Genomic DNA, 23,977 nt, shown 5'->3' with positions numbered 1-23,977 from the left:
TCGAGATATATCGATACCGCCGCCATGTTGGATCGACGAGACGGCGCGCGACTTTCTCCAGGATTTAAATATAATAGTACCGTTTTAGTTTTAATAATTAGGGAGACCTAATTGTTTTAATAATAAAATTAAATTACTTAAATATTTAATGTGCTTGAGACTGTTCCCACAAATTAGTTTGACATTTGTTGGAGAATTGTATACGTGTATTTTGAATTCAAGATGGTTATGATTTTTTAAGGAATCACCCACAGTCTGGTAAAATAGTGGAACGAAAGCTTTTAGTGATAATCTACTTGTTCCTTTACAATGAAAACTTTATATAAATCAACCAATGTACACGTGGGAATGATACAATAGGAATGTCTATTTTAATCTACTGCGTCGCTTCTTGTTTGTAAAAAAAAAGCAGGTCTATTGTAGGCCGCTGAAAAACAAAATTCAGCTCGGACATTCGTCTCCTTACGTTCGTTCCACGCTCTCGATAATTACTATCGACTAATTTTTTTTCTAATGGATCGATTGTTACCCCTTAGGTACATAACACTGCAGTGTGTTAATCGTAAACCTGTACTTTGGTAAAAAATACGTATTTCTTCCACTTCGTCGCTAGAATTTTTCTGGTCTCTGAACTGCAACAACATAACATTTGTATAGTATTAGCTCTACGTGTTTTTGTAATATCTTTCTTACAGATATACAAAACATATCCTTTCATTTTAATATAAGTATTTTTTTAATATTACGAAAATAACATTTAGAAATTATTCTATGCTACTATGGCTGTTTCCACAAAACAGCCTTATTTAATCCTTTAATATTAAACAAGTGCATTTTTTTTAATATTAGTCTTTTTTAATTTAAACAGTGCGAAGTATTTGAACTCCGAAGGCACTACTATTGCTGTTACTACTAACCGTAGTCTAATATAAATTGCTTCTGCATCCAGTCGAGAGATTGGAGATGTAAAGAGACGTCAAGTAACTCCGATGTGACTTCCATTCGAAGTAAGTGATCAGCTGACGCAGATGACAAGTTTTCATACGCAGCACTGACAGCTCCCTCAGCAGATTTCCAATAACTCAGAATTTGTTTATCCTCTAATCTCAATGCAAACTTTTCAAGGCCGAGTGTATCCTCACGTTCAGTCGACTCTCGAAATCATAATCCCTGTACTGCGACTGCGCTTTCACCAAAGCATTCCTCCCATCCTCGATCGCCTGTAAATTAACAAATAATTTTTCAAGTTTCAATTTAACAAGTAATTAACAAAAAACATCATTTCTGTTTTGAAGAAGTATACATTAGTATTTGCTCTTACGTTGAGGCTACACAGGGTGCTTCCTAGCTCGTACAAGGCATAAGCTCCGACATGTCGATCTTCCTCAGCATCCGACCTGGTTTGTGGAGAACGTCGTTTCAGGCACCTGCGGTAGCTCTCAGCAGCAACATCCAACTGGCCGATATAAGAATAGGCTGCTCCAGAAAGAAGGTCTGCGAGGCCTACCATCGGTTCTCTATTCCTCGCCTGTTCGCAATCTGCAAATGTGGTTAATTAATTATTTTACATTTTCAGAGAATAATTAACTGGAAGTTTAGACGGCCAAACGACACTAACCTGCGAGGATCATATTTAATGACCCCATGGAACAGGATGGCATCGCGTTCCAAAGGTACAACAACTCGTAAACTAATAATCGGTAGTAGATCGCTTCGTGAGTTTTGTCAGTGAGCTCATCGACGAGTTTTGGCACTCTCCTCAAAATGAATGCGCCGAGTTGCGTGTCTCTAGGGAATCCAGAGATGAGTTTAATCAACTGATGGTAGGTAGCCAGGAGATCGGCGATATTTCCGTCGGCTCCGGAACAGACTGCAGCCAAGTAGGCATAAAAACTCTTGGACCATCTTGACTGTCTCTGAAGCTGAGCAAGAGACTGATGCGCTTCCGTGAAGTCCAACCTGATGAGATGACACCAGGCCACTTCGTGTAAACAGAGTAACTTTACTTCCCTCTGCGTAGAGGCTTCGACTGCTCTTCCATAAGCAACTAAAGCTGCGTCTACAGTGGACTGTGAACAGATAATACCCACCAAACGCGGTTACAATAATATAATAATATAATATTACATGTTCATTACCTTTCATATCACCTTAATAATTAATACCAACCTTCAGTCGTTCTACGCGACCGGTGAAGAAGAGAAAGAGTGCAGAGTCTCGGAACTCCGACTGACATTCCAAGATCAGTTGTTCTGCTGTCTCGACTCCAGCCTTAACGTTCGAGCCATCCAAAGCGAAGAATGGCCTAACGATGGTGTGATACCACAGAAGCGACAGCCTGTCAGAGAAAGACAAATACTATTAATTGAAATGAACATCTCTACTTAAATTGAAAACAGCTCAATGAATCTAATAGTTAAGGTGATACGAAAGTCGACGTCGACGTCTGAAGGGTCTCGTTTATGAAATATTTTTCCGAACTAAGTGTCCCGAATTTTAGATGCCACTTTCACACCACCTTAATATCTACTCATTCCTGTTTCAAAATGCAAACTAACGTAGCAAGAGGTGCTCGCATGTCTTCACTGCGTCTGGCATAAAGGAGTGCTGCTACTCCGGCTTGTCGATCACCCTCAAACCCCAAAAGGTGGACAAGTTTAAGCAGTGACGGTGGCAAAAGGCTGACACACAGTTGGAAGACTCCATAGCCAAAGCTCACTGCAGACATCAACCGGGCCACCTCCGCTGGTTCCACGAATCTGAAAAATAAACGGCGACATAAAGTCGACTAAAGAGACCGAAAGCTGCGAATGCAAGAGTAGCAGTCGGAGTACGAGAGTACGAGTGCGAGGTCCTAAAAGGCCCGAGGATGTGTCATAATTACGTTTTCAGACTATGAAAGGGCTTTGGACACATATCGAAACAGCTGCAACGAGCCTCGACGGACCGAAGGTTTGTAAGAAGAAACAATTACGGTGTCTGTTGTTCAGTTGTGATGCCAGTGAGCGAGAAGAACATTGATAGAGAGCTTCGCAGACCTGACGGAGAGGCACTGGAAGTCGGGCCACTTGTCGAGCCGTTGCACGATGGAATCGACCACTCCGAGGATGGACTTATTGGACTTTGAAGCGCGGAAGCGCCGTTGATGGGCTCATTCCGGCCTAGTCCGAAACCTGATCAGAATGAAGAGATGAGTTAGTTAAGGTGAAGTGAAAATAACTATTGTACGAACAGAATATATGGAGGATGCCATGTAGTACAATACCCAATAGAATTCAATATGGCACTCACCTGATGGACTGCGACCGAAAGTTCGACGATACATCTGAGAGATCTGCAAATACGTGTGCTGATAAACCCTCCAGGCTTTACGCAGCATCCAGCCACCCCTTACATAGCCCCCCAACTCTTGCTGCAAAAGGACCAGCATCGCTGCACACACTTGGGAGTCTGCCAACACGATCTGCCGTTCCAGCCTCTTTGAATAGTCATCCTGCGAAGAAAATAATTAGAATTCCAGTAGTCGTATCACTTTTGTTATGAGAAAATTGTTACAGTGTGATATTAAGGTGCTTAACCTACCTCTTCGGTTTCGGACCCAAAGACTTTACTTCTGACAGACTTGAGCCATCCAATATCTCCGGCGCATTCTTTCTCCGTGTCCCTGAGGACCTGAACAGCATGCTGCAGCTTGTCCTCCTCGAATGTCATAAGAGCATTCTGTGATAAAAGTGTAATTATTACATATACAACATTTAAGACAGTCTATCTTTGAGGAATTTTTAAAGTTAAGTGAAACACCCCTCAAACCAATTGAGAAAATTCAGTGCAATACCCTTAAAAAAAAATATATCTTATTTAAATCAACTGGTTTGAGGGGGGTTTCACTGAACCGTAATTTGTCTAGAATTGACTTACCATGAAAAGGACGAAGCATTTCCCAGCCTTTATGTGAAAGCTGTGGGGATGCTTCGTGAAGAGGGCCTCGGCTTCCTCGGTCTTATTGTTGAGGAGTAAAGAAATTCCTCTACGAGCGATTCGCCAGTCCTCCTCTTGCGTAGCCATCCTTGCCTCGGACTTCGACAGATCTCACGCTGACTCCAGCGAATACTCTTGACCCCTCAACCTGTGCGAGTGCAGTGTCACTAAATTTATTTATTTCTTATTTATTTATAAATAGTGTTATTCATATATAATTGTTGTGAATCATAAAAGATAAAACCAGCCGATGAACTGTACAAAAGATTCTCAAATATTTAAGCAGTTAATCGGTTTGAAATAAATTCACCTCTTATCTGACTCTCTTTATCAGGCCACACCCCTAAGACACACACAGTAATTTTTAAATAACAATGATGATTTTAAATAACAATGATGATTTTTAAATAACAATGATGATCCCGATCATCTGCATATAATTGCTAGAATTCCTAAAATGCAGGTTATTCCCTGTTAGGTTAAATAAATCGTGAAAGCATCTAATGGAAATACCGTGTTATCTCGATGTGGAGCAGAGATCTTCCCATGTTTGATGTTCCCTCGCTGCCTTCTTGCGAACCTTTTCCAGGCCTTAGAAGTTGACGCCTTCTTGACTCGACCGGCTCTTAAATCCAGCAGACTGAGTTGACTAACCCTCTTAAAGTGGTGCAGTGCCGCTCCCTTTCGCACGTTGGCACAGTACATATTGATTTTGGTCTGGAAATATACTGTGACCCTGAGTGGGACACGTTGTCCCGCGAAGTGAAACACTCGGATGCGCCGACTCGGCGAGAACGAAATCTCTCTGGCCAATTTCTCGAATTCCTTTGAATTTCTTCGCCATCCAAAGCGCAGAGTCCGGAGAATCCCGCATTGTCTCGACTCCCTTTGAGATTATTTCGAGACTGAAATGTAAAGCGTAGTTTGAATAATGGATTAGGTACAGGAAAGAGTTTGGAATAATTGGACACATGGAGAAAGTTAAATTTAGTCCACTTCACATATAAACAATGAAAATCTTTCCCATCATCTTCGACGGGGAATTCATGAAATCTTTGTGCAGTACGAAAAAGGTAAGCTGAGAAAAGATATGCACAGCATTATCTTCCACAAAACACTTCCGGTTAAATTTCACTACCCATTTGATCGATAAAACTCGATCGTTAGGATTGTCCGCTATATTCTTTTCTTAGGTAACACTCGTATGTATAACTATTTACAAAAATGGAACGGTTTAGCAGCCGATCTATTGACTTAGCAGGAATGTCATATAAATTCTAGGCCTTCGAATTTTTTATCTATTATTTTACTATCCAGCATCAGAATTACTCCGTCTATGGTAAATGCAGTTATGTAGGTTGCCATTTGGCCTTGATTTTCTTCGCTCTTCAATGCTACTATTATTGAATCTTTCGATCCAGGCAGGAACTTGAAACTTGAGTATCCTCTTGTAGGAATTAAGGTGCCCACTCGTTTTGCCTGAAACAAATTGCATCTATTAATTAGATTGGATTAATTAATTAATAAATACATTTACATCAGAAATGTTACACGTAGGAAAGTACCTCAACATTGACAAAATTTTCATCAGCAATCAGTAGTACGTTGCAGCCAAGGAGCTCATCCAAGGTTTCGTTGTATCTTTCCTTGGAACATCTCCGAGGTAGAAAGAACCAGCAGTTGTGTACATCACTCCAGGCCGCAGACTCGTGTATCATGTAGCCTATGCATATCACTCTACATTACCCGACGGTAATTAATACGTGATTCAAGATAAAAACATTTGCAAGTTTCAGCACTCATCGCTTCCAATGTTTATCACGTTAGCTGTCCGATCTTATTAACACGTGACTTTGTAACGATACAATTTTCAAGGTTCACCATTGTTATTGCTTCCAGTGGATGCGTTGAATGCCAAATGTCTATCGACTCATTAATTCTGTACCAGGAAATTCTATGTCAATCGTCTGCCTCAAGCGCTTGTAGTTAGAAATCCAATTTAGGGAGTGCGTTTCCCCAAGAGGTGACACTACCTTCACCCACTGTGGATTGTGATTTTCAAACACCCCCGAACTCGTTGTCCACTCCTTTCCCATGCTTCCAATATAAAGCTGCTCGTTCTTCACGGTCGCCCACTCGGATTTAAAGCCTGGCAATGAGAGAAATAAAGTAAAGACATGGCTCGCATACATTTTTGAGAGGTTCATTCCTATTGTATAATAATTAATACATTTAACAGCTTTTAAACTAGTCCCACATAAACAATGGCTTAATAATTCACATATATTTAACAGTTCTTAAATGGAACTTTACCTTTAGTATTCTTTCCATCACCATCCATAAGAATAACCCAAGGATAAATCTTATCGTTCTCAAGGAAATACACCAACCCCGTGCGATCTTCAACCGTAATTAATCGTCCATCGAAAGTTACCAGCTCCGAGAGTTCCATTCCTCTTCCTTTCATGCCCAGGGTAGACATCAGTTTTGTAGTATCTTCATCCCAAGAAACCGAAATCTCGTTCTTAAAATTCCAGACTAGCCAACCCTTCTTAAGCATACTAAACCACATATTCTTGTTTTCCGTACTCTTTGAATCATGGTCCAAATCGCTTACAATGGCTATTCTGTAAGAAACCCTGGTGCTGGTGCGAATTGGAGGAGTCAATGGATAAGTCTTATTGTAAGTGTAGTATCGGTAGTGGCATGGTGCCAAGGACCTCACGCTGCTGCTGATACTGCCACTGCACAGGGTATTCCGCAGCCATGGATGCGTCCAGTACAGGATCGTCAAGATCACAGCGACGAAGAAGAACATCCGATACGGACTCTGGATACGTAATGCACTGTTACCCACCCGGTAGATGTGGGGAGTGTGCAGTGCTCGCCTCCACTCGTGTAAAGACACCATTGTCTCCTTGCGCGGATCTTTTATTAACACCTGCGACATGTATCCCACCAAACCTGCCGATGTATTTGGTAATCGCTCTCACCTATTCTCCAGCTTTCGGTCGCTTATGTGGGCTTATCTCGGGTCTACGTGTCTTGTTTGTCAGGTCATAACGATTTGCAGGATTTATTAGCAGTTTTCAGCAAAACATAACCTCTCCTAGCAATTGCCATTCCGCTAGAATCACGGTTTGTACGAATCTTAGAACTGTACATATATGCGCGCTATCCAGAGCTAGTTCATAGGAGTTAAATGGTTTACAAGAGGTTTAAACCGCATATAAACCAGTTAAACGTAGGTTAACTTGAGTTCTGAAATCGGCGTTATTGGGTCTTTACAAAATAAATTCCAATTTTATAAATACGACGAAAATGTAACCGTTTTGACTTCGCTTTGATAAGTTCTTGTTCTATTGGTATACCGCGATCATTTTCTTTACGTTAAATCTCCGATTTAATTTAACCGAGAATTTTGGAACTATGGCGTCACCTGGCAGCGCCATCCGAACTATATCAACAATTCACTTTACCGATAACTTCAAATTCTCCATATCGCAACAATCAAAACAATTCGTGATAAAGTTGTTGAAAATACATAAATAACCTGTGAAACTTAGAAACAAAAAACCTAACGATAATTCGAACCTGCACATGTACAATGTACGTACGAGAAGAAAATTATGCTCTCTGTCAATTGGACGTTTCTAGGTTACGTCACGAGGTACCGAATGCATAATCAAGGTCACTGATAAATGATAATACAATCAGCGATATCGTTCGTTCGGTGCGTTGAACAGTGACGTTGCGTTACGCACTTCCGATCGTTTTTCTATTGCTACATTGTTGTTAGGTTTGCAACATATCTGTTGTGAATTGCTGAAACGATACACAAGGTTACGTCAGAACTTGATATTTTATAGACAATTCTTGTCCCTTTTCTCGAGGCTGAGTAGAGAATTGCGAAAATTGATTTTATCTTATTTATAACCATTGTGATACCGAGAGTGTGTAGAAGTTGAGGTAAACAGTAGTTCATTATATGATTACAGTAGAGTACGTTATATAAATGCTAAGTAACATTCAACTACTATATCCACTGAATCTGAAAATTAAATATCGAGTTTAGTTCTAGATATCATCATCGATAATACTTAAAAAGTTGGGGAGTCGTCAAAAGTGATGTCAAAATGGAATCGAATGGAAACAATGCGAGATAATTGTCAATGCTAGAATAAATCACGTTTTCATAAGTCACGTTTTAATCACGTTTTAATTCTATATTCTCAGGCCTTTTATATCATCATGATATGATATGCAGGGTCATCCCACAGACCTCGAATGTCAAGAAACAAAGATAAGGGGGGATGTAAGTAATCGTGTCGCTTTAAATGTGTTCAGTGTTCAACCAACTAGAAAGGAAGTCTGGAGAGATTCAACTTGATTCTGAGCTTTTACTTTTTATTAGCTACGCTGTTAAAACGTGTAATATAATTGCTGTTCGGCAGAATTTCAGTTGCATCCCTTTTTTCATGGATACTTTTACGATTGTAAGTAATAGACTAATGACAATAAAGATTTCTAAGCAAAGCTTAAATTGCATTACTGAGTATATATGCATTAATATTCAATGAATTTAATAAAATTCAAATACTGTAAACATGCTGTAAATAATTAAAAATTAATCACATGTATATTCTCTTAATACTTTTAATTCTGTTACAAGTTATAATTTTATTTGTGATTACTATGCAGAATTAAGAATTCGGTGTGTTAAGATAAAAGCGTGATATTAATTTCCTGCTACTGTAAACGCTTAATTATCAGGACATAAAATTAATTCAGTTCACAGTATATCGGTGCTTTTCCACTGCTCAATAGATCACAAAGTAAGATGTGCTTAGCGGCGTAAAATAATTTACGTAACAGTTCATTTCGGGACTGAGAAAATATTTGTTCCCAGCTTGACATTTGTTACGGCACAGTTTAGCAATAGCAATGCAGGATAACTCGACCACCCGAGGAAAAGAATCTTTTACAAAACCTCTCACGAGACTTCAACGGATTGTACATTTCCTATGACCCCTGAACATTAACTCGACACTTGATAATCGGTGACCTTTTGATACAGATTGCTTCGACTCACGTGAGTGAGCTCGTGCGAGAGATTACACGTTGATGCACTAATTATGCTGCCCTCCAGGGGGTCGAAGTGCAACAGAAATAAAGGATAGATGTTATTCCTTTCAGGGATCGAAGCATGCTAAAATCAGACCGAAGCACAATTATCTTAAAAGTAACTCGATAGCTGTATCAAAATATTTTATGCAATCTATTGCACGAAAGTATCTCACCCTTTTTAATAGACTAACCTTTTTTTTTCATTTAAATCGTAACATACTTTCAATTAGCCAGAATATGTATCGATGCTTACCGAGCTGTGTTTAACCGATAATAAAATCCCCATTAGTATTCTATTAGACTGATTATGTTTTAGAAATGTAATTGGCCATGATTATTAATAAATATGCAATCTTTCAGTACCCCGTCTTGAAGTCCTTCCTAGCTGGGTCATTCTCCGGAACATTTTCTACGATACTATTTCAACCCTTGGATTTAGTAAAGACAAGACTTCAGAGTAGAGTAAATGTACACATCGGGTAAATCTTGAAATTAATCAATACAAAAAATTAAGTATAATTCATTTCGTAATCTAAGTCAAGACGTTACTTTATTTCAGACCGACCAAGAATGGAACTCTGTCGATTATTGCTCAAATTGTGAGAAACGAAAGAGTCTTCGGACTATGGAGGGGCATGACACCGGTATGTGTGTATACTTTCTTCGACAGTTATTTTGTCATTTATAAAAATATTACTGTTTAATATACATATGGTTATCCTAGTTTCATTAATATTTATCTCCAAATTTATTGTCCACTTTTTAGTCCATAACCAGGGTTGTACCTGGCGTGGGACTTTATTTTTCTTCGCTACACTGGCTGAAACATACATTATACCTCGAAGAACCTCTTACGTCTCTCCAAGCTGTGTCACTAGGCCTTGCAGCACGAACAATGTCAGGAGTCTTACTTATTCCAATTACGGTTGTGAAGACACGATTCGAGGTAAACATTAAAATACTGTCGATGAGTTCACTCCGTGTCATGTCACTCTTTTAAAGTCGTTATGAAAAATGTTACTTATTATTTATTTATTAAATGGAAGAATGAAACATTTTCAGAGTGGTGTCTACAAATATAACAGCGTAGGAGAAGCTCTTCACTTGATTTATAAGTACGAAGGTCTGCGAGGTCTTGCCAGTGGGCTCATACCAACTTTACTTCGAGATGCTCCATTCAGTGGTCTTTATCTCATGTTCTACACGCGACTAAAGAGAACGGTAGCTACAGGTAAATCCCGGCATAACACATTGTAAAAGATCTTTAATCACAGATTTACTGTACAGTAAAAATGCGATTACTTTGTAGTTTAACACAAAGAGTTTATACTTTTTGCTTTGCTTTCTAGATTTCCCTCGCTCGAATGGAACGGCCACGACTCACTTCGGTTGTGGAATTTTAGCAGGAATTCTCGCTTCGGTTGTGACACACCCTGCAGATGTTGTCAAAACAAAAATGCAACTATACCCCAGTGAGTTTAAAAGGGTATCCACTGCTTTCGTCATGGTATACAAGAAATATGGACTCTTTGGTTACTTCAAAGGAATTGTACCTCGAATGCTCAGAAGAACGCTGATGAGTGCCATGGCTTGGACTGTCTACGAGGAGGTAGCAATTTATTATTTATACAATTTGTTTAAATAACAAGGTACTTCAAAACCTTGGCAGACAGCCACAAGCAAAGTCATTGTCTTTGAAACACATTGATACACTCGTTATCTTAACAAATTCTTAATATTTGTTTTTCTTGTTTAGATAGGTCAATTCTTTAATCACTGCGTTTCAAGACAGATAACGTATCAATGCACATTACAGAAAAGAGTTGACAAAGAGCGAAGGCTATTATCACTTAACAAAGTTTCCCAGTATATAAATTAATAATAAACAAACTCGAAATCTTTCCTGTTTCAGATCACGAGAAATATGGGACTGAAGTGATCGGCCCTGTTTCAACAGAGCTCAATTTTGTACAGTATTGGAAGCAACTAATCGACGCCTCTTTAGACTGCCTCGAAATGTATTATTATGTTACTGTTAGAGATCTATTTATTAATTACATTATATGAAAATGTGTATGTACGTAATGGTCCTTCGACGATCTCTCGCCGGTCGTTCCTTCCTTCTCCATTACAAGCAATATTACACACTCCTAGAAAACTTGGCAATAAATACACATTTCATCAGTGTTTGATGAAATTGTTTGGTGTTCTGATCTCCCGATAAATCAGAACCATCGGCAAGACAATAAATAAATTCGACACGGCGATTTCGCGGCACGTTAATCCGCATCCTTTCGACACTGTGCTTTTTATTCGTCTGAGTGATAACAATCGTTGGAACATTACAATGCAACCGATCGACAATTCATGTAATTAAATTGTTCGCGTAAGGCTATAACCTATAAAATAACAAAGTCCTAGGGTAGGCATAAATACAGAACTCGTTGACCAATTAAATTAACACCATCCGGGAAGGGTCTCATTAAGGTTAATTAATTGAATTGCGAGATGCGGAAAATACTCCATCCATATTTTCCATTTTTTTTTCCTTTCTTTCACATCGGGAGGTCTTCGAGAAAACGTCAATTCATATATACATGTATATATACACGTGTGTGCGTGTCAGCATATACATATATGTATACACATATGATTTTATAATTTTTTTTTCTCTCTTCGTTACGCGGTTGACAATTCTTGTCCAGCCGTTACGGCCGATAAATTGATCCGATGCACTGTACAAAATCCACGTCGAATCTCGAATTGTAAGTTTTATGCAAAATCTTTACCTTAAGTATACACAAAGCAGCGTGCGCTTGCCAGTCAGCTGTCACCTGTCAACGGCTTCGCACGTCTTCGTTTTCGATTAATCTTCTCTTCCCTCTGAAAGTAGACAATTAATTATTTAGCAAGCGGAGACAGTGACTCGTCTAAAGTTGGACGTGGGTGCCGAAAGCTCTCGCGAGCTTCCCAACTTGTATTCTATCAGAATCTTTATCGTTTATGGCGTCGACGTTATACGTCGTCGGATAAAATGGAACAGCTTTCCCCTAAAAATTCGAAACTTTACCGTGTAAAGTCTCTCCTGAAAACCATTACACACTTCATCGGGAGGATAACTGGTTTAAGGCACTTCGAAATCACAAGTTCCGAAATCGCGCGCCTCCGATTAATTCGAAACATCACGGACACTCGTCCGCAAAGGATTAATTAGCACCTCCACAATCGCGTGTTAAAATTTCAGACGAATCGGTTTATCAACCTTTAACATCGCCTTAAGCGCCGCCAAATCGGACATTCGAAGTTACAACCCTTTTCCCGCAAGGATCGCTAGTGTCGCCGTCGGTTAACTTTCCAAGGAAACACAGGGTAAGAATTTTTTCAAAAAGCCCCAAGGAATGGAAAATCCCCTTACGCCACTTCCCACAAAATGACATTTATCCGAACAGGCTGTCTACAAATCAAGAAACTCGCAGTGTCGAATGATGAGTTCAGGTTAACCAAACATAGGAAGGTCAAAACAAAGAACGAGATGGATCCGTCCAAGCCGCTAGAACCAGTGTTCCCTCTTTCCTAAAAACCACGAAACAATATAGACTAACCTCAAAACAAGGTAAAAATAACAGACGATAAAATAAAATAAAATAAAAATCGAGAATAAAGGAAAAGATCGAAGAGGGAAGGACAGGAGGGGATATGTTACTCTAACTTTAAGCGGTAGCAGTGATTGAGAAGTATATAAATAAAAAAAGACAGAGATAGAGACAGATAGGCAGAGAGAGGCTGTTTCTCAAATAAACAAAGGGCTTCCACTTGAAAGAACATGTAACTCTCTCCTAATTAAAAAGGTCATGTTTGGTATTATCATTCGGGCATAAATACCTCATGTCAATGCGTGGCAGAAGCTAGGTTTGTATATTCACAGTCACGCAGGGCACTGTCACTGTGGCAGGTCTAGGCACTCTGTTCCCCTCCACTAAATCACTAATTCTCATTTCGAACGATCGAACTATCGGCGGTCCGTTGGGCTCGCACTAAACCGTTTACACCGTGTATTTACACCTACGAAGATATTCCGAGAGACACCGAAGCAAGGGCGGGTATACCTCCTCCCACCTTGCTCCGCAAATACAATGAGAAAAGAAGCACCGTGTTGAATCTACCGAAACGAAATTACCTTCGGAGTAATCTCATAAGTGACTGTCAATGTGTCAACCGTTAGACCTGGTCGCCATGAAATAGTATAAGGAGACATAACGCAACGGTCGGTGTTCCACAGAAAGTGGCCCCAGAATTCGGGACCCAGGATGTCAGATTTTCTCTGACCTAACGACGCAAGCGCCATTTGCGGAAAATGAGGGAACTCCAATCCTTCGTGACCGAAACATTTTCTATCGACGTAAATGCTTTTAATTTTGCAATTGAGGTACGCAAAGCGAAACGATAATCCGCGGATGATATACAGAATGCGATAAAGACTGGCGGACCCGTTAGCAACCGATAATTATCAATTGCAAGATTTCATCGAGGAGGCTCTCTGGGTACTCTTGGCGTTGGATCTCCTTATACTACTTCGTGCTAGTCGCATCTTCTCCGGCTAAATGGACACTCGCTCGGATTACGTCCCCTGTCTTGTAATCGTAAGCCCCAATTGGATGGTCCCGAGTTTCTCTGACATCGGCGCGACATTTAACGTTCAGTCAGTAGCGAGGCGTAGATAGTTAATCATTATATATTTGTGCGACTAAGAGCAACTCACCTGGTAGTGTACCTGTATAGTAATTGAGACGTTAAAGATTTATCGTTTAGTGCATACCTGGCTTACTTCTCACTCACTAACCAATCAAGTGTTGTTACTTGTGACTTCGGCTTCGGGATCGATGGCGTCGACGGTTGTGGTGGCTAGAACTCCGGTGGTCGCGATTTCCTGTGGAACAAGGAGATAATTCTGTCAAGGTCGCGGTATTTTAGGTGTTATGAAAGAGTCAGCCTATATATATCTGAGGTCCAATCGTTGGTGAAAGTATTCTCCGAATTGGGTGGTAGCATATAGTGTAACAGACTTCAACATAAATATAAATGTCGGTAACGCGACGCGCCAACTTGAGTACTCAAAATGGCATTACCACCAACAAGGGTATGGATGAATTTTATTTTACTGACGCCGACTCAATTTCTTTCGAATACTCTCATTGTCGTCTAACCTTTATCTCTGTTGTGTCGTCGATGACTCTCGTCTTCTCTATGGCGATCGTGCCTTTCCCTTGATCTACTTCTACTTCGATGTCCAGAATTCCTGAGGAACAAGGAACTCTCTTACGCCGTTCCTTTTTCAATAAAAATTAAGAAGTCAAAGTGTCGATCCTTACGCTAACCTGTGGCTCGCCGAGTCGTGCCTATTCTTATCCTCGTCGACACGACGACGACGTTTATCTCTCTCTCTGTCTCTGTCCCTTTCACCCTCCCTTCTCCTTCTTTCCAGTTCTTCGTTCGCCCTCGCCCTTTGTTTCCTGTCTTCTTCCCTCTTTTGCTCTTTCTCATCTCTTGCTTTTTCACGTTTACTCTGTAATCACACAGTGCGATATAAATTATGATCACGTATTAAAGCGACATGAAAGTGGCGATGCAGAGGTCTGGTTTATGAAAGAGTAACAGAATCATAAAAGTCTGCAAGGAAAAAATCTCATTTTTATACAAAAAAAAAAGTGTTGTGTTTAAAGAAATTAAAAAATTGATATTTAATTGCCAAGACCTCCACACTGACGTGATAAAATTTAAAACGATTTAACACCTAATTAGAAATTTCATAAACGAGATCCCTTGGATATCACATCCACATTGCCTTAAAGTATAATCTTTCCAATTAAAAACACATGCGTACCATGATTTCTTGCAATGCACTTTTTAATCTTGCATATCCGACATGTTGCTTCCCCATGAGATGATCGTCGATGCGCTGTTGAGCATCTCCAACAATAAGGAATGCACCGCAGACATCGCACACTTCCATTTGCTTTTCCTGCGCGGCAGCTAACTCTGCAGTCTGTGTAAAGTGCAGGAAATTAAATGAAAACAGTCCACGATAAAATAGGAGACATTAATTGTACTTACTTGGTTGTAATGACTGTTGTCATTAGATTTACGAAGCGTCTCACGTTCCTCCTTCAATTGATCGCATAGTCGCATGAGACCTTGTGCTTGTTCTACATTCCCCTGGATTCCACTCTGTTCGGCTTCCTCCACCAATTTGTTTATTTTCTCAGTGAGTAATGCAATCTGTTCTTCATTACGTTGCGTTTGGGCTGGAGTAAGTGTGGGCTGGAACGTTAATATGAAATTGAGAAATATACAATTTTGAGGAAAATATCAACAAACACGTAATATCGAGTGTTTAAAAAAAAATAACTTACCGCTTCTGTCCTTCCGATTAAAGCAAGTCGTTGTTTTCCTTTGATGATTTTTCTCTCCACCTCGTTGAGCATACTCTGACAAAAGCGTACAAACTCATCTTCGTACTGTTGCTTCCTGTAGGAATAAGGAGCCTTCTCAAACAATTCCCTGGCTTCGTCGTCGTGCACTCGAGAACAGGCACCCAGATCCGCTCGAGTGTTGACGAACAGATCGTGTGGACAGAACTTCACGAGATACAGCTTACAGAACTGTGGAAGTAAATATCATTAACATCGATGGAAATTTAAAATTGATATAAAATAAAATCCTAAATAATTTGAAATGATCCCGCACCACAGTGTTTTGAAATGCACCATCGGAGCACATCGAAGAATACAAAAGCTTCGTAGTTGGATTCGGCAAATAAAGAGTAGAGTCATAAAACAAGGATTACCTCAGGATCCTCCCAGTTAAGTTCCTTGGGCTTTTCGTTGGGGAGGACATTCCGATTTCTTCCCATGAGCTCGTCAAGCAAAGCGGCGGCAGCGGCAGCAGCCATTTTCAAGGCTCCTTCGATCGGCTTCGATCGAGCACCGGAAAACGAGCGTCGCCTCGGGAACGAGAATCGGCAGGAGACGCGGTAGATCTTTGATCGCACTCCCCTGCCAGTTGATAAGAAAACAGTTTAAAACGTACAGAGCAAAGCCGCACTGTCCAGGACGCGCCTTCCGCCGGTCGCTGGTGACGGGACTCGCGAAGCGTCTTCGAGGCGCGGTACCCTAACCTCACATTCGGCCGCGCCACACGCACCACTGAAATCACCGACCGCGCTCGACGGCTCCGATACACACGAGAGCCGAACAATTTGACGCAATTACACGCGGGGAAACATCGCCGATCGACGAGGCTTCCCTGAAGTTGACGCGAGTTCGATTCGAGATACGATTGCGATACTGGATGACGATCGATTGACTAACCTCGGATTCGCGACGTCTGATTGGCGGACTAGTAGCCAATTAGAGTGAGCAACGAGGCGCCTTCGTAGTTCGCGCTTCTACCGTTTGAGTCGCTGAGATCTAAGGATGTAAATGACAATTGTAGCTACTAAAACGTTTACACACGTCCTGCTTCACATCGGTCTTATAACTATTGTTAAATGTCGGGCCGGCTCTAGGTCAGTTAAAAATACGTTGGAAATTTATGAGATTGTAAAGTTTTGCACCTCTGCACAAACTAATGGATAGGAATTCGGGATAAAAGAGAGCCTGGAGAATATATAAATACACATATAATATATTAGTTGTAAGCACACATTGCTTCGTAGGCTTATCGATAAAATTTCCTCCTCACTCGTTGGCACTTTCCGTAAGAACGCTACGTATGTAATATTTGTGCTAGAGTCAGCCCCCGTTCATTCATCCGAACTCACTTCCCATCGTAAGTACAGTCGTGTACATACATTAATTAAAAGTCATCCCGGTCGCACACACACTATAAATTGTGATGATAGAAGGCCACGAATTGTTTTTTTTTTTGTAGAAGGGCAGGTGTCGCTACGTTATCGTAATTACTGCTGCAAGCTATGCCGGGATTTACAACTCGATAACTCTAAGGCTCATTTCCCATTTTTATCAAAAATAAGTGTCGGGAAACGGCGCGGTTGCCATTTTTGTGAGATTTAAAGCTTCCCTTGCGCAACGACGCCGTCGCCCAGGCAACGCCCGAATATGGGGTAGAGATAGATTAGACATTTTCATCCGTTTGTCGCAATTAAAGTGCCGAAATCCGTGACATCGGTGATAAAAAGGGTCCAACAGATGTGCAATTGTCTGCCGCCATTCAAATACCCTCAATCCGTAGATGTTGTATAGAAATAGGTTTGCTCGCGTTGCCTGTACTTTTCGCACTTGAATGTAACGACGGCACTGCACTATTTTTTTTTAAAGTGCAACATATAGAATTAAAGGGCAAAAAGGTTCACGTTTTGTTTAAAAAGAGTCTAATTAATACTCTCCACTGTAGAGACTATGAACATTGAACACTAGCCATCCTTTTCAAACGTTTATAATGTTTACGGCTGTAAAAGGAAGATAGAATATTCACCATTTCGCAAAATAGTTGCCAACTACGGTATATAAAATGGACATGTGAAAATATCCAAGCAAGCGATTCCACGACTAATGAACATTCAATTAACATTCTCTGGGAATTTTAAAATGTCGAAATACGTAATATCTGCATCAAGACTCCTTTGTGTCCGATTTCGATCAACATGACGGAGGGAGCCCAAAACGGCGCCTTATTTGAAAAACCAAAAAAAAAAAAGATACCAATTTCCAAGACGGACTTAAATGCTTGAAATTTAAGATGCTTTGTAGAATTGTGCAAAAAACCCTGTTCATAAATGAGAAATAATTAAAATCCCGTAGTTAAAAAAAGGAGACGGGTGACGCGGTCGGAGTACCTTCCACGCACATAATGTTTAATAAAAGTCAACGTCAGGTGTTTCGGTAGCCGTAAAAGTATCTTTTCCTTCACACTCCATTGGTCCCAAAATTCAGGAAGATTCCTCATTCGCTGGCCCGATAACGTGACTTTCGTTACAATTGATTAGCCCAAAAAGGAGAAGAAAAAGGACTTGAAAATCTTCCCTGCACGTTGGCTCCCTCCGCCGCGCTTTGCATACATTCATGGAAATATGTATATAAATATTTATATATACTTACAAACCGTAACTTTTTTTTCATCTTTATCTTACATTTATATAAATACGATTCTTTAAGTTAAATACCACGAAATCGACAGAATCGACTGCACGCTCTTAAGTGTACGATAAAGGAGAAGTTGAGGATGGTCCGCACCAAGTACCACCGAAGAGCCATCGAAGAGTGATTCGAAAGCTTTTTGGGACTTCGAAACACTCCTTCGATAGCCTAATTAAATTTTTTAAAACTTCTTTTTCTTGTATAAATTAAAAGTGCTTTCTTTATTGCCTACGATTACGCAGCTTATGCAAATTATCACAATTCAAGATGAGAGTCATGACTGACGACGAAACACAGCGTATAAAAAAAGAGATACGTTCGACTGCAGCTTTTTTCTTTAAACTTAATTCTAAACCTTTTCATTTTATTTTTCAAAATCGTCGGTGCGAACCAACTTCATGAAAACGAAAAGCGAAGCTAAAAAAAAAACGTGTTAACAACAGTTCGCCGCGAAACGTGGATTTTGGTCTCGAAAGCTTGATAAATCGCCTCCGTACTTGCCAAGTAATTACACGCAATGTACAATGTCTCTAAACGCGCTAGACCACCAAATCGCGTATGCAAAAATCCACCCAATAAATTTGAATTCCCTTTCGCCAATCGCATTCCTTGTAAAAAGTTGAATGGGAAACTCTTTGCGCACTTTCCGTTGGAGCCGCCACGCGATTGGTCGACATTATAACTCGAGAAATCTGGGTTTCCAAAAAATGTGCAAAAAAGATTTTCGATTCAATTTTTCGAGAAGAATAGATCGGTCGAACGGGATCCATGGATTTTTATAAATTTCGGGTGTAAACGCGACCATTCAACTGGCCAGTGAGACTTTGTATATAAAATGCCACGCGTCACTGGATTTTTATATAAAGGAGGACTCTCTCTCTCATTTCATCGTTCTATCGCAATTTCTGTCTTTCCTTCACACTTGCACATTCACACCGACATTCTTAATTCATTCTTCCTTGAACAGTGTCTTACATTTACAGAAGAACCCGATATTAATTGATTAGCTTGTGTTCCAATGGGTATCACATGGTTCGGATCGTAATACTAATTGAAATATGTCCATTAAGCTCTCCGCTGCACATAGAAACTTTTGCCTCGATTTAAAGTTGCTGCGCAGTGACATTCAACTGCTTCGAACACTATTCTCATCGTAGTACTAATTGAAACATTGTCCATTAAGTTTTCAATTAAGACTCTGTTGCGATGAAATCTTCTACTTCGAGTTATTGTTGCTACGCATTGATTTGATCTGCTTCAAATGCTACTCGATCATACCAATAATTGTAATATTTTCCAGCTCTTTGCAGCAAAGAGAATTTTCTGAGGATTTTCTTGCACAGATAAAACCAATTATTGCACAAATTAAATAAATATTACATTTTACTCAAGTCGAACCCCTACTTAGTTTCGCTAAAAGTCAAAAGTCTGCAACCTGAGTTGGTTTCATTGATTATACTGAACAAACTTAATTTTTTCATTCAATGCAGTCATTCGTAGAAAAGGAATATTCGCTTTAATGATGAATTCCTGACCGATCCAGTTTCGCTAACATTGTTGACCCATCACCGCTAAAGAATTTCCTCACAACAGTCTCAATATACAATTATCGACAAAATGCTACGATAAACATCACCAAACACACCGTTAACCATGAAATTATTTCTAGGTCGAGTTAGAAATTTCACCACACATCGTGACACAGATGGAGAATTATCTCAGCACCAAGGAAGCTCGAAGAGACTTTCCAGCGAACTCTTCGAGTACACTCCTTCGATACTGCAGCATCGTAAGATCAATACGATCCATTAGTCTTCAATTCAAAATAAGAGAAATGCTCGAATTTAGACGAGAGTAAAGTCGACGTAACTCTTCTTTAACTACAATGGCCATGTTGGATGTGACGATGTCAGACTATAATTTCACTGCGGTCACAATTATAAAAATGAACACTCAAGTGCTTTGAACAAATTCACTGCCAGTGTCACTCGATTAAAAGGAATTATTAAAGACATCGTAGAACTGTCAGAGAGGTGCATAATTAATGTTATCCTTCACAATTTTTTATTTACCTTGTGATGTAACATTAATGACGCACCAACCTAATGCAATCTAATCGCAATTATAATCGCAGTTAAATTAAACTCCAGGACGGAAGCCCGTAAATTCGCGAGTACTTTATACAGAATAAAGTACTCATTGTCAGGCCGTGTTAAAATAATTAAAAGTACGTCTCCTGAGTGGCATAATCTCCCAAAGGGATTACCTTCTTTTGTCGAGTGTGACTCGACATCTCAATAATTGGGAGTGAAAACGTTTAAAGGTTGTCAGAAAAAAAAAAAAAAAAAGAAAAAGAACGACGGAACTTTCGGAATTACTTGATAGGTCCAGTCGCAGTGCTTAAGCGTCTTCGGAAATCGACGTCGCGACGCGGAAGAAGCAGAACTCTTCAAGGCTTCTGTGATTCTTGTAGTCCGTGCACCAGTCGATGAGGGATCTTCATTGATCGTCCTCATCTCGGGTGAATCGCCTATCTTCGTAAGAGGTTATAGAAGAGAAGGACGAAGCTTCGATATATGTGTAGTCTAATCCTTGTCAATGGACTTCTTGACAATGTTCAGGTTCATGAACATCGCCTAAGGCCCTGCGAGCTCGATGAACGTGTTCCAGGGATTAGTGGATGTCCCGTGGTCGGAGTCTCCAAGTCCAGGTCGGGGACAATCAATGCACGCGAAGTTCCCCCTCCGGTGATCCTAGTCTTTCTCGGCCGCGGAGTCCTTGATGAGATCGTCCTTGGTGACATTCTGATTCATCTGGTCATTCTCGTGTTCGACGAAGTCGTCGAAGAGGCTCGGCCAGGCCTCGGCATCGTCGTAGGCCCCGAGGTCGTCGCCGATGTTCTCCGCAAAGTTGAGGAACATGTTCCAGGTGTCCCTGGGGATGCCGCGGACATGGTGGGACTCGAGGAACCTGAGCCACCGGGCCAGGAGAGGAGGTTCGCGTATCGTGAAGACCAGCCTCCAGAGGACGACTGCCATGTCAACTGGCAGGATCCTCTGGCCGGCCCCGACATCTAGCCCGAAGCGGAACGTGAACCGGTAGAGGTCCTTGAAGAGGTCCCCGTTTACCGTCAGCTCCTGCACCAGCTCCGGAAGCCTCGCTTGGATCCCTCGGATGCTGTCCACTTTCATCGAACGCAGCCCCGTCACGAATTCTTGCCTGGTGAATTGGCACATTTGCTCGGCGTTCAGCTTCCAGGCCAGCACCAGGACCTTGAACTCGTCCGGCGAGAGCTGCAGGTCCTCGCAGAGCCGTTCGATCCCGTCCGCCAAGATGATGTCCTCGTGCGGCTCCTGAAACGGAGAATTTTGTTCTTTCCTCGGTAAATCGTAACCCCCTCAAATCAGTCGATTCGAATAAGACACTTTTTTTTTTTTAACGATATTTGATCGAACTGTCCTAAACCTTGACATATGACTCGTGGTCATCTTAGAATTGTCCTGACATTTTCACTTTCTGGTCTTATCCATCGTGTATATAAACTTTGTACCTTATATAGGTCGAAGAGAGCATTAAGCTTGCTCTCGGAGGGTTCCCTCTGCTGCTTTGAATCTGCATTGAGGTTAAGGGTAGAACTGGTCCCCGAGCGACCGAGAGGTGGCAGGCGAGAGTAAAACCCCCTCGATAGTCGTGGATTGTTCTGAGAAACTGGAAGGGATCCACAATTGTCCGAACCGACATTATTAAATGTGCCAAGAGCTGTCAGCGGAGACTTCCTATTTCCATTAGCGTGGGTTTCCACGGTGGTCAGGGTTCCGGTCTGGGAGCAGGAACTTGAAGAGTATGGGCCCCGGAGTTCCATCGTATCTAGAAAGAAAATAAAGTCAAATCGGACTCATCCCAAGGCACGTACATAAACCTCATTTTTAAGGTTATATCTCTTATTTGTAATCTTTAACTGACTGACTTTTAACGCTAAAACTAGATTATGAGTATAAAATCCAAATGGTGGGAAGTGTTCAAAATGCCTGGTCACTTATAAATTAATTGTTAGACGAGTGAAGATTATAGTGACGGTCAGTTGAATTATTGTTTATTAGCTCCTGAAATATCAGTGCCAGCAATAATTTTATTACCTTCTTTGTGGTCCTGTGAGATCGGTCTATTCGAAGCAGACGGTGGGGGTGGCACCTTGAAACACGAAAAGCAGTTTCCCATTGATGCTGTCCGTGCTTAACGTCAGAGTCGATTGTCCCTCGCATCGGTGGTTCAGTCTTTGATCGGCAGTTTGGTCAAAAGCTGAAATTTCAAGAAGCTGTAGACACTTGAAAACGCTATTGTACTCACTATTAAATTCTTATAACTAATCCAGAGCCGATAAATATTATTCCCTTATAAAAAAAAATGATAAGTGAATGGTGTGCATCACAAGACAATGGACAATGAGCCAAATGACTCATATTCGCTGCAATGTCCCGGCAGATATTTTTATCCCCCTTGTTTATAACAAAACTCTGGCCCAACGATAAGACCAAGATCAAACCCAAGACAGAAGCATTCGAAATAAATATCCAAACCATTCGACAAGTAATTTGTGACATTCCTTTTATTTATCCTTGGACAGAATTTGGAGCACCCTGACAGAACCTCCAATAAAGGTAAATAAACAGAAAACAAAGTAACCAATAAACGTCAAATACTTGTGACAAATTATTCCTACCTACTCCTCGGCCGCGTTATAGCGATTACTCGGATATTTTACACGGCTTTTACGCATTTATGCTAAAAACATCCCACCGAGCGGTGACTAACGTAAACGCACACGTGCACGCCTACACATCCACGCGTGTCGTCAGGTCGAACGCGCGTGTGCGCCGCCACGGATGCGCGAGTTCGCGGAGACAGCGGGAGGACATTTCCGACGATTCCGTAAATATCCAAGATGGCGTCACGGGGCCAGCTAATCAGCACGCGAGTTGGTGCGGCCGATAGAGAAGGGCACGTGCCGTCGCTGTCGAGAGCGAGAGCCATTCCGTTAAACCGCACCGGTTGAGGCCACTGACTTACCTGCCGTGTAACAAGGTTACCGATGACCATCGGTCGCGCGTCACGTGAGAGGTTAGGCCAGGTTAAGTCTAAACTGGCCGCAGAGGTTAGAGAGTACCGTCCAGTGTCGCCAACCGTACTATTATTATAATACTTGTACTATTACTTTACTCATGTATACTATGCATTTTTAGAACAATACTACGCGATTTGCACTATTATTTTAATTTGACCGCCTGGAATAAACAGAAGCGAAGTTGGCAACACTGATGCCGTCGGGGGTTAGGTTAGGTTAAGTTGGGACAGGTCGGTACCTTATTGTCGAGAGAACCTCTCGATGATCCGGAACGCTCCGGCCTGGGGGTTGTAGAGCATCAAAGCCCGATAGGAGCGTTTCTTGGCGTGGTTTAAGGTTAGGTTCGTACGGAGTGGCGTCAAGCCGTCGACATCTCCCCGCAGCGAGATCCCAACCCTCGGGTGACGACCACTGTCATTTGTCTGGATTATTCGGAACTGGGCACGCACCGTGAAGCCACCTTCACTCCCACGCGCTCCAAATGAGCTGTTTTCACCGACACGAGCCACTGCGCTCTGCCCCGAACCCTCTCACTTTTCTACAAGCGCGAGAACCCACATTTCGAACGACTTTCTCGGCCGTGGCTCTCGCGACC

General features: G+C 41.3%; 5 protein-coding genes across 22 annotated transcripts; 1 reads left to right on the top strand and 4 right to left on the bottom strand.

The window, feature by feature from the left end:
- Positions 1-299: 299 nt before the first annotated feature.
- LOC105694960 (tetratricopeptide repeat protein 39C-like) lies at positions 300-4,615 on the bottom strand. Its single transcript, XM_012416124.1, has 11 exons — positions 4,492-4,615; positions 3,919-4,126; positions 3,583-3,720; positions 3,292-3,493; positions 2,975-3,173; positions 2,559-2,759; positions 2,170-2,338; positions 1,619-2,069; positions 1,322-1,539; positions 918-1,220; positions 300-632 (listed from the first exon to the last, which is right to left on the bottom strand). The coding sequence occupies exons 2-10, from the start codon at positions 4,063-4,065 to the stop codon at positions 1,107-1,109; spliced, it is 1,839 nt and encodes a 612-aa protein (XP_012271547.1). The 5' UTR covers positions 4,066-4,126; positions 4,492-4,615; the 3' UTR covers positions 300-632; positions 918-1,106.
- A 232-nt stretch (positions 4,616-4,847) lies between these two features.
- Positions 4,848-7,243, bottom strand: LOC105694963 (apyrase). 3 transcript variants are annotated; one of them, XM_012416129.2, is made up of 5 exons: positions 6,292-7,238; positions 5,924-6,127; positions 5,544-5,701; positions 5,199-5,457; positions 4,848-4,883 (listed from the first exon to the last, which is right to left on the bottom strand). In XM_012416129.2, exons 1-4 carry the CDS (start codon positions 6,926-6,928, stop codon positions 5,245-5,247), a joined length of 1,212 nt encoding a protein of 403 aa, XP_012271552.1. In that variant the 5' UTR covers positions 6,929-7,238; the 3' UTR covers positions 4,848-4,883; positions 5,199-5,244. The 3 variants fall into 3 exon arrangements, with proteins under 3 accessions (XP_012271552.1, XP_023289729.1, XP_012271551.1); XM_023433961.1 differs by lacking the exon at positions 4,848-4,883 and having other exon boundaries at positions 4,955-5,473; positions 6,292-7,243; XM_012416128.2 differs by lacking the exon at positions 4,848-4,883 and having other exon boundaries at positions 4,955-5,457; positions 6,292-7,237.
- Positions 7,244-7,356: 113 nt separating this feature from the next.
- Positions 7,357-11,179, top strand: LOC105694966 (solute carrier family 25 member 38). Of its 11 annotated transcripts, none has more exons than XM_012416153.2 (9): positions 7,357-7,587; positions 8,215-8,293; positions 8,433-8,474; positions 9,466-9,584; positions 9,665-9,749; positions 9,872-10,051; positions 10,168-10,336; positions 10,455-10,714; positions 11,018-11,179. In XM_012416153.2, the coding sequence occupies exons 2-9, from the start codon at positions 8,240-8,242 to the stop codon at positions 11,042-11,044; spliced, it is 936 nt and encodes a 311-aa protein (XP_012271576.1). In that variant the 5' UTR covers positions 7,357-7,587; positions 8,215-8,239; the 3' UTR covers positions 11,045-11,179. The 11 variants fall into 11 exon arrangements, with proteins under 11 accessions (XP_012271576.1, XP_012271580.1, XP_012271574.1 ...); XM_012416151.2 differs by lacking the exon at positions 7,357-7,587 and adding an exon at positions 7,701-7,947; XM_012416150.2 differs by lacking the exon at positions 7,357-7,587 and adding an exon at positions 7,702-7,947 and having other exon boundaries at positions 8,054-8,293.
- Positions 11,180-11,372: 193 nt separating this feature from the next.
- Positions 11,373-16,432, bottom strand: LOC105694965 (luc7-like protein 3). Of its 4 annotated transcripts, none has more exons than XM_012416143.1 (8): positions 15,950-16,432; positions 15,516-15,764; positions 15,217-15,423; positions 14,987-15,148; positions 14,475-14,668; positions 14,310-14,401; positions 13,922-14,032; positions 11,373-11,988 (listed from the first exon to the last, which is right to left on the bottom strand). In XM_012416143.1, exons 1-7 carry the CDS (start codon positions 16,052-16,054, stop codon positions 13,959-13,961), a joined length of 1,083 nt encoding a protein of 360 aa, XP_012271566.1. In that variant the 5' UTR covers positions 16,055-16,432; the 3' UTR covers positions 11,373-11,988; positions 13,922-13,958. The 4 variants fall into 4 exon arrangements, with proteins under 4 accessions (XP_012271566.1, XP_012271567.1, XP_012271568.1 ...); XM_012416144.1 differs by having other exon boundaries at positions 11,373-13,876; positions 13,946-14,032; XM_012416145.1 differs by having other exon boundaries at positions 13,946-14,032.
- Positions 16,433-18,451: 2,019 nt separating this feature from the next.
- Positions 18,452-23,947, bottom strand: LOC105694968 (DCN1-like protein 3). Of its 3 annotated transcripts, none has more exons than XM_012416159.2 (4): positions 23,621-23,947; positions 22,397-22,559; positions 21,811-22,127; positions 18,452-21,613 (listed from the first exon to the last, which is right to left on the bottom strand). In XM_012416159.2, exons 2-4 carry the CDS (start codon positions 22,476-22,478, stop codon positions 21,014-21,016), a joined length of 999 nt encoding a protein of 332 aa, XP_012271582.1. In that variant the 5' UTR covers positions 22,479-22,559; positions 23,621-23,947; the 3' UTR covers positions 18,452-21,013. The 3 variants fall into 3 exon arrangements, with proteins under 3 accessions (XP_012271582.1, XP_012271584.1, XP_012271583.1); XM_012416161.2 differs by lacking the exon at positions 23,621-23,947 and adding an exon at positions 23,328-23,416; XM_012416160.1 differs by lacking the exon at positions 23,621-23,947 and adding an exon at positions 22,981-23,115.
- Between the last annotated feature and the right edge of the window lie 30 nt (positions 23,948-23,977).

Source organism: Orussus abietinus, unplaced genomic scaffold (genome assembly GCF_000612105.2).
Source record: "Orussus abietinus isolate OABI.00-Male unplaced genomic scaffold, Oabi_2.0 scaffold59, whole genome shotgun sequence".
NCBI classification, from domain to species: Eukaryota; Metazoa; Arthropoda; class Insecta; order Hymenoptera; family Orussidae; genus Orussus; species Orussus abietinus.
This window is presented reverse-complemented; position numbering and strand designations above follow the sequence as displayed.

What these genes read in the sequence shown, in the direction of transcription:
- LOC105694963 (XM_012416129.2), bottom strand. Translation starts at nt 6,928, where the DNA reads ATGTCGCAGGTGTTAATAAAAGATCCGCGCAAGGAGACAATGGTGTCT. An exon ending in TGATGGAAAGAATACTAAAG is followed by an intron (nt 6,128 to 6,291) that starts GTAAAGTTCCAT and finishes TCTCATTGCCAG; the next exon opens with GCTTTAAATCCGAGTGGGCG. An exon ending in AAAATTTTGTCAATGTTGAG is followed by an intron (nt 5,458 to 5,543) that starts GTACTTTCCTAC and finishes AATTTGTTTCAG; the next exon opens with GCAAAACGAGTGGGCACCTT.
- LOC105694960 (XM_012416124.1), bottom strand. Translation starts at nt 4,065, where the DNA reads ATGGCTACGCAAGAGGAGGACTGGCGAATCGCTCGTAGAGGAATTTCT. An exon ending in ACAACTGAACAACAGACACC is followed by an intron (nt 2,760 to 2,974) that starts GTAATTGTTTCT and finishes TTTATTTTTCAG; the next exon opens with ATTCGTGGAACCAGCGGAGG. An exon ending in GCACCCTGTGTAGCCTCAAC is followed by an intron (nt 1,221 to 1,321) that starts GTAAGAGCAAAT and finishes GTTAATTTACAG; the next exon opens with GCGATCGAGGATGGGAGGAA.
- LOC105694968 (XM_012416159.2), bottom strand. Translation starts at nt 22,478, where the DNA reads ATGGGAAACTGCTTTTCGTGTTTCAAGGTGCCACCCCCACCGTCTGCT. An exon ending in CTCACAGGACCACAAAGAAG is followed by an intron (nt 22,128 to 22,396) that starts GTAATAAAATTA and finishes TTTTCTTTCTAG; the next exon opens with ATACGATGGAACTCCGGGGC. An exon ending in CTCTCTTCGACCTATATAAG is followed by an intron (nt 21,614 to 21,810) that starts GTACAAAGTTTA and finishes TCTCCGTTTCAG; the next exon opens with GAGCCGCACGAGGACATCAT.
- LOC105694966 (XM_012416148.1), top strand. Translation starts at nt 8,316, where the DNA reads ATGTGTTCAGTGTTCAACCAACTAGAAAGGAAGTCTGGAGAGATTCAA. An exon ending in TCATGGATACTTTTACGATT is followed by an intron (nt 8,475 to 9,465) that starts GTAAGTAATAGA and finishes GCAATCTTTCAG; the next exon opens with TACCCCGTCTTGAAGTCCTT. An exon ending in AGAGTAAATGTACACATCGG is followed by an intron (nt 9,585 to 9,664) that starts GTAAATCTTGAA and finishes ACTTTATTTCAG; the next exon opens with ACCGACCAAGAATGGAACTC.
- LOC105694965 (XM_012416143.1), bottom strand. Translation starts at nt 16,054, where the DNA reads ATGGCTGCTGCCGCTGCCGCCGCTTTGCTTGACGAGCTCATGGGAAGA. An exon ending in ACAACAGTCATTACAACCAA is followed by an intron (nt 15,149 to 15,216) that starts GTAAGTACAATT and finishes CACTTTACACAG; the next exon opens with ACTGCAGAGTTAGCTGCCGC. An exon ending in GTGCATTGCAAGAAATCATG is followed by an intron (nt 14,669 to 14,986) that starts GTACGCATGTGT and finishes GTGTGATTACAG; the next exon opens with AGTAAACGTGAAAAAGCAAG.